This window comes from Chelon labrosus (genome assembly GCF_963514085.1).
Source record: "Chelon labrosus genome assembly, chromosome: 21".
NCBI classification, from domain to species: Eukaryota; Metazoa; Chordata; class Actinopteri; order Mugiliformes; family Mugilidae; genus Chelon; species Chelon labrosus.
In genome coordinates, this window is record NC_140354.1 from 11,717,675 (window position 1) to 11,735,395 (window position 17,721).

The 17,721-nt window shown below is 41.2% G+C and overlaps 1 protein-coding gene across 2 annotated transcripts; it reads left to right on the top strand.

The window, feature by feature from the left end:
• The first annotated feature begins 785 nt into the window (after positions 1-785).
• LOC311506670 (uncharacterized protein) lies at positions 786-15,790 on the top strand. Of its 2 annotated transcripts, XM_084570720.1 has the most exons (5): positions 786-1,318; positions 8,100-9,099; positions 10,893-10,992; positions 12,650-12,714; positions 15,091-15,790. In XM_084570720.1, the coding sequence occupies exons 1-4, from the start codon at positions 803-805 to the stop codon at positions 12,681-12,683; spliced, it is 1,650 nt and encodes a 549-aa protein (XP_084426846.1). In that variant the 5' UTR covers positions 786-802; the 3' UTR covers positions 12,684-12,714; positions 15,091-15,790. The 2 variants fall into 2 exon arrangements, with proteins under 2 accessions (XP_084426846.1, XP_084426847.1); XM_084570721.1 differs by lacking the exon at positions 12,650-12,714 and having other exon boundaries at positions 790-1,318.
• Positions 15,791-17,721: the final 1,931 nt, after the last annotated feature.

The following is a 17,721-nucleotide window of genomic DNA, read 5'->3' on the forward strand; positions in this document are numbered from 1 at the left end:
CATGTTAATCTGTGGCTTTAGACTAAAGTGCCTATAATGTAAAGTTTGTCATCGGCTGCGAGGTACGTTGTGACTGACTGTAAGGGGGGGCGTTGTGTTTTTATCTGTCCTAAAAATGAACTAAAGGCACTATGTTGGTCTGTGAGGTCGGTCACACGGTGCCTTCAGGCGTTCTCCCCGTCCTTCGTCAGCTGAACTGGTCGACGACGAGGTTAAATGTTGACGAGGGGAGGATGAGGAAGGAGACGGGGCGCCCAGACAGACACTGATGTGATCAGTTTCATTCTGTTGCTCAATAAAAATCTTTTCTATGACTAAAAAAAAACATGTCGCCAGATTCTGACACTTTCTTTCAGACTCTGTTTTTAATTTTCACTTACATTTGAGTTAATTTATCTGATTTGGTCTGTTTTTATTTGTTAGAAACACAGAAACCTGTCACTTACTTTATTTCTGCCAGAGATAAATATTCTCACCGATGGTTCTGTCTTAAAATATGTTTTAATTCACGTATATTAGTCATTTTAGTGCATAAAATCAAAATTATTAGATACTTTACTAAGGCAGTTTGTAACCAAAGTCTGTTTTCAATAAGTTTAAGAATAAAATCATCAAATTTAATAAGTCATGATTTGAAAAGTAGTTTGGTGAAATTCCAACTTTTAGTTATTTCATTTTATTCTAGTGAATTATTTGTGATTTATTTATTTATTTTACTTCATTGCGTTCAGTCAGTCGTCTCATATAAAATAAGTTAATGTGAATATAATATAATATACTTTGGCATCACTTGGAAACCGTCATGTTCTTGGTGTCTTTTATTTTGAAAGCAGCACTTGAATTCCTGCGTATGTTACTTGCAAGGTCTTTTATTTTGAAAAGACGTGTGCGCTGTCGGCTGTTGAGGTCAGATTATAGCGTGTGTGTGGATGCTGGATGCGGCTCAGTGTGTGTGTGCGACAGCAGCCTGACCGACACACACCGTCCTCCTCCTCCTCCTGAACACTTCCAACTTCCACAAACTGTGATCATGGATCTGGACCCGGCCGTCATCATCCCCGCCATCCTCTTCACCGTCGTGGCCATTTATTTCGCCTCATCGCTCCTCAGCAAGAAGCCCGACGCCGCCTCCTCCTCAGCCGGGAAGAAGAAGCCCAAAGTCAGCCATGAGGACGACATCCCTCCGACCAAAGCCTTCGAGGAGCCGGTCCGAGCCGAGCGTGCAGCCGCTCCGCGACTAGAGCCTCCGGCCCCGGCTGTAGTAGAGGACATCGGAGCCGCGGAGAAGATCCAGGACGTCCCGGACTCAAAAGTTCAGGTAAGATGAAATTCTGTGTTTGAACATCTTATTTAGAAAGTATATAAATATAAAATATATAAAAGCCAATGAAGCTATTTTCATTTATTTATTTTTTACTCCAAATGATAAAATATTCTCAGTGTACGCAATAAAATAAACGGACATATAAATACACATGAATAATGTAATAATACTCATCAACTATGAAGTAATAATCAGTTTAAAAGCGTTTATTGCAGGTGTTGACAAATTTACTGAAAAGTATTAGTCTTAATTGATTGGGAGGAGAAAAAATAAACACAAAAACACTTGAAAAATTTCTTGTTTTGCTCTATTTGGGCTGTTAGAGGAGCTGGTGATCCCAGCTAATAAAACAAATAACTGGGCAGACTGGTCATTAATGCGGGACATTGATCAGAGATGTGACACTGACCGCTGCTGATCCAGTCTGATTGATTATTAGAGCTGCTGGGTCACTGTGTTTCCAGCTTAGAGCATCTTGTCCTAACATCTTGTCCTTAATTGTGTTTATCAGGTCTACCCTGCTTGAAGCATAGACAGCTGTCACGTTCATTAATTTGCGTTTGAAGTTAATCTTTTATCATCATCACTAGTTTTGGTATCAGTTGATTTTGCACAGTCTATTATCGGATGACTTAAAATGTTATGTCAGAAACTGTTCTGTAGTTTTGCTTTTAGCCACTAGGTGGTGATAACTTTCGCTTGTGCATGTGGCTGTATGCGCATGTGCACACGGCGATGGGCCTTTATTGAAAATGCGAATCATCCACTCGAGGCCGGACGGAGTTAGCCATTCAGCTCCATCTTTCAGGCCTTTTCCCACTTTGAGCGGAGACCTTTAAAAAGGCCTGAAGAATGTGCACACCGTTGCTGTAACATGCAACGGGCTCGCTGCCTATATTTGGAGCCAAACATGAATCCTATAATTACACCTATGTTTACGGTGTCACATGTCTAAAACGGACTCTGCTGCTATAGGGAGAGGTGGAGGTGGGCGTGGCTACTTGACCCCGTTTACATGTGACATCCAGAATGACATGTCCAAAACGAACTTTGTGTTTTTACGTGTTTTCATGAACATTATAAAAAAGTTGTGTTGTAATTCTCAGTCTGGCCTATTGGTGTCAGTGTTGCGCATCTTCTCCAGTTTTTTGTTTTATTGTAACATGATGGCGTCAGATTTAGTGTAGAACATCATCTGAAGCTGTATGATAATAAAGCAGATTTTATTGTTGCTATTAGCTTTCATTTAATAAACAAACTGATTAAATTAGTGGCTCAAACGCTCTAATGACGACTCCTGATCCAAACATAAAGCAGCCATTTCTGTGCTGTGCTGTAAACACACCATGAACACAGATCTTGTCTCAGTGTCGACGAGCCACACACACACTCTTCAGCCACGCCTTCCCCTCCTCTGATAACGTTATCCAGCACACTGAGGGCTTCACTGTTGACTCCTCTGCTGTCTGACTTGCAGCTGCCGCACTGCATCATGGTATATATTACAGTTGTCTTTGTGTAAACGTCCACATAAAGGATGTCTCTGTGTTCGTGGCCCAGAGCAACTGGGACACAGTGGGTCTTGTCGTCGAGGACTCAGTGTGTGGGAGTCCGAACAAAAAACTCAAAATATGAATGAAATTTTTTGTCTTTCCCGGATGTTTTGTTATTTATTTAAGACACTTAGAGGTGATAATTACAGTATTACAGAGTACCAAGCCCTCTACCCACTGTAGTTAAATATAAATATATGTATCTGTATGTGACATGGGACCTGTTAGATTTGGCGTTAGCCTGTCACCACAACTGCTCCATGAAACAGTCCCATAGTAGAAAATAAATAAATAAGTGCGGTGTATAATCCAACATATCTATATAACTAGGTAGACCAGAGAGCAATATTAACCAAACGCCAGCAAGTCTAACGGAAGTATGGGCAGGTCATCGATAACGTGGCTCCACTCTCGAACAGTACTGCACAGACAAGATGGCGCCGCCCGTATCCCCAGGATTCTAGAGACAGTTTGGCCAATGGGAGGAAGTCGTGACGTATTGTCCATTTTTTTGTCTTTTATTCTTGTCTATGGTTTGGCCCAAAATTTCTGGCCTTTATTGCAGCTGCCAGGGGAAGCTCCACATGCTTTGGCTTCACTCTTAAGGAGTTGTCATGGCCTCTACTTTTTTTACAGTCCGTGGTCGAGAAGTGGAAGTCATGAACGCAGCTTGGGAAATTTCCAGTCACAAGGTTATGAGTCCACTAGCAGATTATCATGACCAGCAACCTGTTAGCTTTATCCTTTTTTTTTTTTTTGGCACAAATTCAACCTGGAGCGTGTTAGCTTTGGCCTCAGTCTATTAACTGTAACCTGCTTTTGTTTGCGCACTCTCACAGCTTAAGGTTCAGTTTATTAGATCTAGCTTTTCTGTCTCTTGACACAGTGTAATTTTCTTGTGCCTGTTATTAGCAAGGTGATATGACTTGGGGTCTGTTACCTTTATCTTTAGTTTGTTAGCACATATCTTGACCTAGTTCTTATTAGCTTTAGGCTTAGTCCATTAGCATAACATGCATGTAGCATGTAGTTTCATGTTTCTGCATTCTCAGCACATGGAAGCTGCTTGCTTAGATGTATGGTATTAGAAGATCTGACTCTGTGACATTTATTAGCTTAGCATGTCTAAATCAGCCAAAAGGAGATAAAGCAGCCTTTTGTACTCAATGCAATAAAATGTGAGGAATTCTAAGTGAGGATTATGAGGATGCAGATGATGTTTATTGCATGAAATTAAAAATATTCATTTTAATACATGCAAATAGGTTAAAACAAAATTTCCTGTGCTTGTAGATCTCTATGCAAAAAGGCGAATACGTGTTCCACTAACGTTTCCTCTCCCTCCTCATTCTTTGAAAATTGCTAACGTCGTTGCTTGTGGCGATGCAGCAGCGCTCCATTTATGGAGATGTGAGTGTTCTCACACGAGGGCTGGTTAGAAGGAGCTGTTCTGAGTTGAGTGCAGAGGAAGAGTTGGTTAGAGTCATGTTTATCATGTTAAACATCTCAGAATAACAGGCAGTTACAATCTCACAGAGAAAATGATAAGACATTCCTTGTTTGGTTAGTCAGAAACAAAAGATTAAACGACTGGTACTCGACTCGACTTGTTGAAAGTCCAGAATTAGTTTGTCATTGTTTGCTGTGGTCTTCCATTCGTTACGATTCTCTTATTCATTTATTTGTTTACTTTGTCCTAATTCAAAGTGTTTTAATATTACATTGTTTTAATGCTGAGATCTCAAAACCCTTTCCAAAACGTTTGTCTTAATATTTCCATTTTTATCGCCTTTTTAAATTCAGCATAATTTCCAGTTTTCAAAAAAATGCCCTGAAACAGAATCAGAATTATTGATTATTTTCCTCCTAAGAAGTCTGTTTTTGATCATGTTTTTTTGAATAAAGTCTTTTATAGCGCCATCTTCGATTCCTCTGACTTTGATGTCTATTCAGCTGTCACCAGATAACTGAATGGCACAGAGTCATGGAAGCACTGAGCAGTTTTCTCGCCCGTTGTCTGACATACCTCTGCTGGTATTTCCCCCTGGCCTGGCCCTGTTCCTGCCTCTCCTCCTCTCTCTGAAGCCTGCTCTGCTCTGGCTCCTCTGCTTTATGGAGCTGTTGGCCGGGCATCAAATGCAGGACAAAACAATGGCTTCATATTAGAGCTAATTCCTCCTATGTGGTGATTTCAGAGAGCTTGGCACCATCACCACCACTGCCACACCCTATCCTGCCTCTATCGCACAGCTGAGGGCATAATGCTTGAAATCCTGTGCGTAAGAAGGAGAGTTTACAACTTAAAATAGCACGGACTCGCTGCTGTTAGCTTGTTCCATAACATAATTTGAGATAAAGTAATGAGGCGAGAGAAAAGATAGTCAGGCATTAATACCTGAAGACGCTTCCCTGCAGAGAAAAAAGTGGAAGGCGTATAAATGGAGGTGAAGTGGAGATAAGGCAGAGAGCAGGCTGAACAAAGAGCCTGTGTTTAGACAGAGAACCAAGATCGAAAATCTCAAACCACAATTACAGTTCATTTCATCCCAGATGTTCTGACATGGTTCCATTTACCGCAGCTAAATACCTCTGGCGTTTAATTCATGGGAAGTCTTGTGATGAAGATAGAAAAATAGAAAATTACTTCAGTTTGAAATGGGTAACCACCAATAATATTAAAGTCCAATGTTTTGTTGACCCATCCATCCAACCCAATCTCCTTTATTCCCATCATAATAACTCACAAGACTCTTGAAACTCCTCACACAACTGTTAGCGCAACAAAAAACGACATAGCTATGGATTTTAGTTCCTTGCCACACAAACCACCCACTGGTTCATTTTCATGGGCAGACAGTCTCTGTGATACATAAAGAGGTGAAGATGGGTGCCTCCCCACTTCCTCCTAAGTGTTTGCTCAGGTAGGTCACTAAATTCCCAACATGCCAGCAGATCTGATTGCCTTCCTCTGTGCCTGTTAAGCAACTAAAATGGCTTTTATGAGAGAAGCGCTCAGTGTAATGTTACAGATTAGGATATATTTACCCGGAAAAGCTCTCAGAGGTTGTGAAGGCCTCAATAACTCAGACTAATCCAGAGTGCCAGAGCTCGTTTTCCAAAACCACAACCTCACTGTCTTCTTCTTGGACTTCTTTATTTATTAGTTTCTGGTATTTTACTTTAATATTGTGGTTTAGTATTGCGATTACTGTCCATTTACAAGATGTAATGGAACCTGTTAGCTTTAGCCTCAATGGTGTCTAACACAGTATCATGGCCTAGTACCTGTAGCTCTCATTATCTCGACTTGGTTTCACATTCAATATTTTCTATTCCCGAGCTTGTCTTAATTGGTCATAATTTTGATTAACATCTTATAACTTATGGATTTTCTCTGTTAAGGTCTCATTGTCATTCCCAACATTTGCAGAAATGAACTCTCATTACACTCATACACTCATTTCCTGTCGTGCTGCTTGGCTGATTCATTCCCTAAAGCAGGGAAAGGATTGTTGCTTGAACACTGCACACGATGATCTCATCACTCACCCAACAAGCTATTTGTCCAATTTTGGCCAGCAGTAGGAACCGGACCCAAGTTTCAGCTAAGAATTCAGTTTATTGTCCTGCTGACTCATAAATGATTTCATGACCCTGCATTTAGCAGAGTGCCACTGAGCACTTTGTTTAAACAAGCCGGCCCTTTGGTGTGGAGAATATTTGGCGTTTCATAGCTCAGGAATTCAGAGGCAGAGGAAGCGACCTAGCTTTCCAACTGAAGGGATGCCATTCCGGTTTGAGGGTGTGTCCGAGGGTTGCTGTGGGATTTAGAGGCCGGCAGGGCATGCAGCAGACTGGTTTAATAGAATCGGGCTTGATGCATGTCATTGTCTGACCTCTGATGATGCCACCAGTTGTCACTGTGCTGAGTCACCAGCAGCAGAACCGTGGTGTCCATCAGGCTCGAGGCTGGTTTTGACCAGAGAGGACATTCATTATGAGTCTGTTTTCTGAAATAGCTGCTTCCTGTTTCTCAGGATCATTAAAGATCATTTTAACAAAACACTAAAATGAAGATAGTCGCTAAGTTAACAAACAAACAAACATGACCTAGAAGCTAAAGTAATGTGACACCCAAAACAAACTTATTACGAAACCTAAAAGCTACCGCTACGATCTAAATAGAGAGTAGCGGCTAATTATGTAAGCTAAGGAACGGTGATTCCACTGTTTCACAACATGTAAAGGCTGCAATAAGTAACATGTTTCATTTTTTAACACTGATTTAACGCACTGGATTTAGAAGCTAAGCTAAGCTAACCTAATAACTAAAAGGCTAAAAGTGAAATCTAAGTTAGCAGAACATAGCACTTTTGTTGTGTTGCTGCTGCTGTGAGTGGAGCCATGTTTGGCTCAGGCAGAAACCAGATCGGCGGCTCGGATATCGATCTGCGCAATTCTGTCAGCAGTTCTCAAAGACACAGACAGGTGCATCTGTGGGGAAGAGCAGGGAGGTTGTTACTGAAAGGGCAGATGCATACACTATATGTATGAGCGTGTTGTCAGGCTGTCAGGTGTTGGGGAAAGGACAAGTTGGCAGACACCGAAGAGGATTTTATTTGTCCTGGTGTCGACTGCAGGCGGTGGATGATCCTCAACTAGGCGCTGCAAGTGACAGATATCACTCCCATGATCCCAGTGGTCTACTCAGAAGATGGTCTATTCAATACAGCAATATTTAGATCAGATATGTTCATCTTTACTACTTTACTCTTGGATTTAATACTTAATAAATTCCTGGTTCCCATACTTCTTGTCCACAAGTAAACCAGATTTCAGCTTGATTTACAGTATACTTAGTTCAGCATCACCTGGCCTGTATTTGTAATGTTTACCATGTAAGTCTTACAACTCACAGATCTGTTACTCAAACCAGAATAATTTAGAACACCATGAAAACACACCAGCTTGTTTTTTCTTCTAAGTGAATAATATATTTTTCATTGGAATCACAAGATGATTTCATCATGTTTCCTTAAATCGAGGTCTGTTGAAAACACTTCTTTCTTCTATTTCAGGACAGAGCTCATAATCTCTCTGTCACGCTGACACCTAGTCAAAGCATTTTATCAACAACAAGCTGACACGAAGAAGCCACTCAGTTCAACTGTCACTGGTTCAAATTCTGCCTCTCACATATAACATGTTATCTCTCTTTCCAGGCTGTCCCAGAACCAGCGCCTGTCCCAGAACCAGTACCAGTCCCTGAAGCAATTAAAGTACCAGAACCAGTATCAACACCGGAACCTGTCCCAGAACCAGTGAAAGAACCAGAACCTGTCCCAGAACCAGTGAAAGTATCAGAACCTGTCCTAGAACCAGTGAAAGTTGCAGAGACTCTTGCAGAACCACCTGCAACACCAGAACATGTTCCAGAACCAGCCACAGCACCAGAACTGGTCGCAGAGCCAGTGTCTGCACCGGAACCAGTAGCAGCTCCAGAACCTGTCCCAGAACTAGTAAAAATATCGGAGTCCGTGACAGAACCACCTGCAGCACCAGAACCTGTTCCAGAACCTGTCACAGTACCAGAACTAGTCCCAGAGCCAGTATCAGCACCAGAACCTTTCCCAGAACCACCTGCGGCACCAGAGGCTGTTCCAGAACAAGTCACAGTACCAGAAGTAGTCCCAGAGCCAGTATCGGCACCAGAACCTGCCCCAGAACCAGTCACAGTACCAGAACTTGTCCCAGAACCACCTGCAGCACCAGAACCTGTTCCAGAACCAGTCACAATACCAGAACTAGCCCCAGAGCCAGTATCAGCACCAGAACTTTCCCCAGAAACAACAGCAGCCCCAGAACCTGTTCCAGAATCCGTTGAAGTACAAGAAGTAGTTGAAGTACCACAAGCTATCCCAGAACCTGAACCTGTACCAGAACCTGTGTCAGAAACAGTTACAGTCCCAGAACCAGTTTCTGTACCGGAACCTGTTGCAGTGCCTGATCCAGAACCTTTGGTTCAGTCTGAACCCGTATCTGAAGCAGTGCCTGATCCAGAACCTTTGGTTCAGTCTGAACCCGTATCTGAAACAGTCCAGCCACCCATAACTGAAACTGAAAAAACTGAGAAAGAGCTGATCCCTGGATCCATTGAACCTGTTGCAGAGGCATCCTCCAATCCAGAACCAGAACCTGCACCAGAGGTCGACCTTAATAATGGTAAGACAGCCGGACTGGATTTACTGTTAGTTTACAGTTTTATTCTGCCCTTTCTTATTGCCCATATTTGTTTGCTGATATCCAATAGTCTCATTGAGGTTTTGGTCTTTGTGGCGTTCCCCATGGTTCTATTCTGGGGCCTCCTCTGTTACATGTCTTTCCATGATTATGTGGACAAGTGAACAGGTCGGGGGCCCAAGAATTAATACACGTCTGACAGTCCAATTACTTTTGAACCTTAGATATTACATGTTAAAAGACCTAGTCTCCACATAGTATTTCTATATTCATGTGATATTCATGATTTTATTTTGAATATTCTGAATATGCGGAAGCTCACAGTCTGTGAGCTGTTGAAATACTTCTAGCTTGGATTTATGCATTAGACAGAGTTGCTTGGTTTACACTGAATGTAATCTTTGGATTGAAAATGGCTTCTTGTAACAGCTGTGTGCGACACTGACACTGGTTATATTTAATCAATCCGCATAGGATTAGAAGACTTATAATCAATCTCCAGAGGGCAACTATGAGGTTAATCGCTGCTCAGAAAAACATTTCCATCTGATGACAAATAACATCAGTGAAACCTGCAGCTATTATGTCAAACAGTGCAGGTTCATGTATGTATAAGCATGTGTAACCAGTCTTTACAGTCTGATAAAGCATGTTTCACAGTGTCAGTTTGCGTGTATAGAGGTGGATCAGCCATCTGCTTTAGAAGGATCATTCTTAATCTTGAAGAGAGGGCCAAGTACTTGTACACTGACTGTTTGCCTTATGTCCTCCAACCTGTCACAAAGTGGGTGGAGCAGCAGGCGCATGTCTTCTACAGGTGCACAGGACTAATACACCAATAGGTTGTGAGAATTTGTCAAGCTACACATCAACAGAAAATGTGGTGTAAATACTGAAATCCTCAGATTACGCAAAGCCTATTCCCTTTAGCATCAAGCAAATTAATACACATTCACATACCGATAGTAAATTATATCTTAGGAAGTGTTAGAGTATATTAATAGTTAACTATAAGCTCAAAGTTTTGTTTAAATAATATTTATTTACATGCTAATATTTTTAGCCAACATCAAATGAAATACCAGTGATGTAAGCTAACATGTGCAGTCATAGAGTGTACCTGAAAATGCTGATATCCATTAGCCTCACTGAGGTTCTGGTCTTTGTGGAGTTCCCCAAGGTTCTATTCTGGGGCTCCTTCATTTCAGTATCTTTCCATAAATATGTGGACAAGTGAACGTGACTGATGGTCCGAGAATTCATGCAAGTTTATTTGTCCAATTACTTTTAAATCTTAGTTACTATATGGAAAGAGCTACACAGTATTTCACTATTCATCTAAATATCGTAAAGTTAGAGCTGAGTCTCTAATGTGCAACACTTGATTTTGAACTCCATATGTGTGCAGCGTACACCGAATTGCGTGATATTACATTACAGGCCAACACTTTTAGCAAACAGCAAGTTTAAATACAAATAAGCTGTATGCTAACATGTGCAACCCACACCAAAGTAGGTGATGACATTCTAGCACTTTTAGCAAACAATGTTAACATTTTATGCAATTAGAACAGGTTTATGTCAAGTTATGTAGTATTAACTGTATGCTTAGCATAAAAAAGTGATGGCAAATAATGCTTTACTGTCCGTGAGCTATTGTGTAAAACTTGCCTTTACTTTGCAGTACCTCTTGATAGTTCATTGAATATAGTATCAAGTAACTGAAGGCTGGTATTTTTATGCTAAAGTGTTGTGCGCTCTGTCTGCTGTTTCAGATGTGGCTGCAGCTGAAGATAAAGTCACGTTCACCCCGGGAAAGAAACAGAGCAAGTTTGAGACCCTGATGACAAAGGAGGAGATTGAGGAGGAGCAGAGGTCAGTTTAAAGCCTTCTCAGTAGAAATGACATCTCAGCATGCTAACAACAGACCGTCTTGCCGTCTGCTGTTTCCTCTATGTGTTTATTTCATCATGTGTGCGAGCTGCATGAGCAGAACAGCCTGATGCTTTGTGGCTGTTCAGGATCATAAAAGGACCATTTTATGTGAAGCACACTGCTTCAGTGATGACCACGGGTTAATGCTGTAACCAGTTCTGCTGGATTTAAAGCCTGACTAGTTATTTACACAGAGAGCAAGTTCAGTCCCCTCTATTTAAACACGTCCTGAGGCTGAAACGAGTGAATACAGCAAGACGTTATATAACCTTGTTAAATATGGTCTCTGTTTTTATCTCAGTTAGAGCAAAGAAGCAGCCAGAGGAGGAGAATATGTCGGAGTTTACTATACTGGTTTCTTTTTCAGCACGGGGGAGTGAACATCTACAGCTCTCTGATTGGAGCCTTGTTTTATTTTAAGCTCTAAAAATGCTTCTGTGGCTTGGCAGTGCTGTTTTAGTGAGTTTTAAGAAGAAGCAGGGAAGAGAAAGTCTCCTTGCTCATAGCCAATTTGTTTCACTTCATTTCTCAGATGAATCCAAGTTTCTCCAGCAGAGCGATCCAGTCTGATTCTGAGCCCCATCCAAGTTTCTCACTAAGATTCTATCGATTCTGTCTTCTGCTCATGTGAATGTTGTCTTTAGCTGCACGTACAACATGACGTTACCTTCCCAAGCCACGTCCTCTTCTGAGGCTGGGTATCAACAGCTTAACAAAACTTTTGTCTGAATCAAGGGAACGATAAAGAGTATGTCCCTCCTGACAGCAGTACTGAAGTACCTCTCCCTAGATTCTGCAAAAAGAACTTAAAGAGACACAAAACTACCACAAAGGTACACAGAGTGACTGCAAAGAGACACGAAACGACTTCAAAGAGACACAAAATTACTAAAATGAATCACAGTTAACCACAAAAAGATGTAAAGCAATTACAAAGAAATGCAAAGCGACAGCAAAGAGACACAAAACAACCACAAAGATACGTAACATGACTACAAAGAGATACAAAATGAACACAGAATGCAAAGCAGCTGCAAAGAATCAACACTGACTACAAAAAGTTACAAGTCAACGATGCAAATATGCACAAAGTGACTGCAAAGAGACACAAAACAACCACTAAGACACGTAACGTGACAGATCCAAAACAATCACAGGATACAAAGCTGATGGTAAGAATCACAAAGTGACTGGAAAGAGAACCAAAACAACCAGAAGGAAACACAAACAGACACAATCGCTCATGAATACACACTGAAACATCCAGAATGAACCACGCTGGGCCAATCAGAAGAGAGTCTTCAGCATTTGAAGCGTTTTCAGTCACGTTCGCATCAATAAAATTATCAAATTATTCTCCTGTGTTCTCTCTTATACTAGTGATAGATACATTATTGTTTGTGAGCTTATTAAAGTGATATCCAGCCCAGACCTTAAAGTTTAATTCACCCATCTGTGTTTTTATTTTTCTCCTCCGGATGACCAAATAATTCTTTTTTTATACATATATTTTCTCATTTTTTATCCTAAATGTCTTTTCGGACTGTGTGAGTGAGTGGGCGTGTCGGACTGACACCCTGCACCTTTATCTTTTCAGGATAGAGCTCACATCTGATTTTACCTCTCTGTAATCAACCTCAGCAGTGTGTTAGGAGGCAGATGGTAAGGTGATGCTCCTACTGAACGTAATCTACCCCCCCCCCCCCCCACCACCACCACCAACCACCCCACCCCCAGGCCTGCAGCCCCAAACCGACCCAAACATCTGCAGCAAGGACAGACTGATGCTGATCAAAACATTCTGCAGAGAGGTCATTTCAGACATTTGGACGCACTGAAACACACTTCTCTTTATTCTTTTAGAACAAAACTGAAGACATCAAAACTTTTCAATTAAAATCAGTTTCATATTTTACCTTGCTGGTGGAGTTTCTTCCTTCTTAATGAGACCATCAGTTGTGTCAAGGTAGTGATGGTACACTAACAGCTATATTCAGCTACTACTGTATTAATCCATGTTGTGACAGGAAGAGAAACAGTCATCCATCATGACTTTAAGACATGAAGGTCAGTCAGTCCAGAACATTTCAAGAAACCTTTTCTGTGATGAAAGTGTCTCTGATAAGGACAGGAAATTAAGTGGCCACTGTTGGACGAGACTATCAGAATCAAACCACTGCAAACAAACCACAGCTGCAGAACAAGAAAAGAAACAATAAGTGGACATTAGACCAGAGGAACAACAGCATCCTGAAAAGACGCACCGTCCCATCATTAGTTCTTCAGCGGGACCTCCAGACTCTTGTGAGGCTATCTGGGAGAAGGAGAGCGGCATCAGACGACCTGAGCTCCACAATCAATCAACCAAACCAAGAGCTCATGAGGAACTCCTTCAGTCCACCAAAGCTTTTGATCGGTGTTGATGTCTTCAGTTTGATTCTACACTGTAGAACATAAAACTCTAACATCCAACATCAGAGGCTGAACATCTGCTGATAAATATTGATTACTGATCAGTCTGTCCCTGCTCATCCGCTCCTCCCTCGCTGGCCTCGTGAATCCCCCCGTCTTCTGTCCGTTCAGTATCAATGAATAGGTCCTATGAGTGTGTGTTTACAGCCAGCTGTTACACTGATCCAGATGGCAGCTGGTTATCCTCTTATTACTCACCTCCTGTTAACAGGAAGCCAGCCAGCCTGCCAGCCAGCCCTCGCGGCGCTATCTCTTAAACGCCCTCCCGCTACAAACCAGTTCACGCTCTTCGTGGAAAGAAAGGGGAATCTGGTGAGAATGTGGGTCAGGTGTGCTCTGAGGGGATAAGGCATCCATACAAAGGAAGCTACAGGAAGCTTCGATGGGCTTTTAAGAGGAAACAAAGGACACTATCTTCATGCTGCACATGAACATATTAAACATAATAGAGTCACAGATATTACATGGAGTGGACAGCTGTGATTAGCAGCCTCCTATCAGGTTGCTGCAACACTTAAATATTTTTGTTTCAGCACATGGGGGATTATTTCAAGAAGCAGATTAAAACCCAGACTTCTGCTTCTTGTACGTGACCGACCCCTCCTGGTCAAAAACAGTCACTACACACAGACAACAGCAGAGAGTAGCAGAGGACACACACTGTCAATGCTTCATTTCTCTTTTTATGCTTGGAAAAGTGTTCAAACTTTATTTATATTTCACTTTTCATTCGGGGGATGGTAAACAGAGATTGAGGTTAAGAAAAGCAGCTCTGGTGTGTATATATCTGCAAATATGTGACATTAGAATTAGAAAAGAGCCGCTGCTGTTGAGTGAGCAATGAACAACTGCATGAAATATCGACGCTAGTAGATTTAATTTATGTTTCTGGTGATGTTCACTTGAGAAGTTTAGAAAAGTGAAACAAAAACAGCAGCTGGTTATGTCTTTGCATCCGGCCTCGGCACATCCGTCAGCTTCTGTCCACCCGTCCTGCTCACCTGCTAACCCTGCATGCTGCCTACTAACACCTCAGCTGACGGTGAGTGCTGACACTCACACCTGAGCCTTTGTTTGTTCTCTCAGCTGTGAACTGAAGAGCTCCTGGTGACTCACAAGGTTTAAAATGTGATTACTGAACCTGCAGGCTCCCCTCTGTTCATATTTTGTTCACAGCATCGTGACCTTATTTACACATCAAGTCACACACCGTCTTATTTAATTATATTCTATTATTGTACCTATTAAAGTGTTAAAGTCAGACGTAATGGTGAGTGTGTGTGACGTGAAAATCAAATCAAATCAGGTCAAGAGTGTGGAGAGACACATTCATAGAGAAGAACATAAATGTAGTTTGAAACAGCTTTTCTGTTTTATGATTGATTGATTATGTGATTTACAGAGTGAATCAATCAACAATAATAATCTGTTTGCGTGAGAGGAAGACAAGCACATAATAAAGATAATTTGTTTTAGAGTCAGATGTAGATTTCATCTTTTAAAGTTTTGTTTTAGAGCAGATGAATGAGTGATGCCTCCTCACCTCTCTCCCTTTCCGTCTTTCAGCTGATCTGTGAGGATGAGGAGGATGGAGCTCTGACGAGACGAAGATCTGCCGTGTTTCCTCTGGCACTGATCACAGATCTGAGTCCTGACCAGCTGCAGAATGGAAGACGTCTTCACACCGAAGTGCCTTGAGGAGTCAGACATTTTATTTTAGCAAAGAGAGCAGAAACGGTGTCAAGTTACTCTGATTATGTTAAACTAAGTTCACATACTTAAGCAGTAAACTAACGGCAGACTACTTCTCACTGCTGAACGAAACGCCCTGCAGGCTTCAGTTTGCTTAAATATTAATCATAAAATAAATGTGTGAGAGTGTTGATTTCTCTTCTTTGTGTTTCTTCTTTATTAAAAGACATCAGCTCGAGTTTACGTTCAATGTGGACATTTATGCAGGCAACAGCACCATCAAGTGGCCAATTAAGAGAACAGCAACGGACTCCAGTTTGATGATTTGAAGATTTGTGAAAAAGAAGTTTGTAAATGAAAACAATGAAATAAAAAATAATGTTTTTTTAATGTCTTTGAATGTGGAGGTGAAGTCATTGTGTTCACATCAGGTGGGAGTCAAGATCACGGCATCCACCATATTTGTAGTTTATCTTTTAACACCGTCTGTAGTGTCTTCACAGATTATTTTTTTTTAATCTCTCTGAATGGCTCTTGTACGAGAATTTAATTAAAATCAAAAGATGAATTTCACATTCAGTCACTTTTGTTCTGCATCATCACTTTTTCTGATGGAAAGATAATAATAGAACAATAAGAATCCAAAAATAATTGTTTTTATTGTGAAAAGCAGAATATGTATTCTCAATAAATGAGAGAGACAAAATGATAAATGTTCATAATTACTAAAAGTAAAACATGTTGTTTTCAAAGACAGAGAAATGGAGATTTTTTTTTATTTTTTTTTTAAATGTGTCTTTAAAACACTCCTTGTCAGGAGTCTGAACTTTTCCTTTCTAACCAGTCTCAGAGTGTTCATGTTATCAGACAGACTCCATGATGTTCAGAACAGGACTCTGACTTTGACCTCAAACTGCTTTACATCTGATTGTGGATTAGATTCAGATTTATTTTAAACTGATTTCAAACGTTGTTGCAGAGTTTATTGTAGACATTTTATGGACTTGGTTTTGGACTCATTTTAGACGTTTTAGACTTATTTTGTGATGGACTCTGTGATGGATCCTGTGTTTAGACTTGGCTTCGGATATCGTTTGGACTCGTATCTGGACTTAATTTTGGACCTGGATTCATACTCTGTTTCAGATATAGTTTTGGAGACTAGTTCAAACCTTGATTTTAGACTTTAAAATAACTTTGAAAAAAGTCCAAAAATAAACTTTGTTCATTCATTTATCTTCTAGCCTATCCTATCCCAGCTGTCATCGGGCGAGATGCAGGGTACACCCTGGACAGGTTGCCAGTCTATCGCAGGGCTAACACAGAGAGACAGACAACTATTCACATTTCACATGCACACCTACGGCCAATTTAGAGTCCCCAATTAACAAACCAGCATGTCTTTGGACAGTGGGAGGAAGCCGGCGTACCCAGAGAGAACCCACGCAGACACAGGGAGAACATGCAAACTCCACACAGTCGGCCCATGGATTCGAACCCAGGACCTTCTCGCTGTGAGGCATCAGTGCTAACCACCTTGCCACCTCACCCTTTAAACTTTGTTTCAGACTTTATTTTGAGCAGAACATCTTCTGTCTCTTCATGTAATCCATTGCAGGACTCTGTGTAGAAACTTGGTTTTGGTCTTAGTGTTGGACTTATTTTAAACTGGTTTTAGACTGGTTTGAGACTCATTTTGAAAGGGGAAACATTGTTTCAGAGGTTTTATTTTACCTTATTATTCACAGTTTCTCAGTGAATTTCTGAGCCTCAGCGTATTGGTTTGGTACTGGTTTGGTTTGGGCTTGTTTTGAATCTGGGATGTTGTTGTTGAAGAGTCTAAACATGTAAAGTTCAGACTGTTGCCTCTGACGTTCTGCTTTGTTGTTAATCAAATTTGATTTCAGTGAGATTTCATGTGATTTTCTGTTACTGTGACACACGGGAAGGCAGCGACAAGCACGACTGAACCGTGTGTGTGTGTTGACTTCCCAGGGTGCAACAGGAGCAGCTGGCGGCCATCTTCCTGCTGCTGAGGGAGAACCAGGAGGTGCTGGGGGAGGTGACAGAAGGAGAGATGGAGGAGCAGCTGAAACTCTACTCGCTCTAAACTAAGACAGCGTCAATCCATCAACATCATCTTCAGTTACCATGACAGCACTGACTCACCACAACCAGAAGTTAGATACTGTAGAGTCTCTTAAAGGGTTTTATGTTTCTGGTCATGTGATGCTGACAGCTGTGACATCACTTTCTGGCTCATTTGTGAAGAGTATTAACTTTAATGATGGGCTAAAGAGCGCGGCTGGATTAGCGACATTTTTTCAGTGTTTATGCTAAACTAAGCTAAAATAAGCTAACATCTCTGAAGGAGGACTTTCATCCTCACCATGAAATGTGTGCCTCTGGGTCTCCTCCTCTTTAGAGACAAACTAAACAGCACTGAACTGACATTAATGCAGTTAATTTATCTTTCAGCAGTTTGTTGATACGTGTAAATACAGT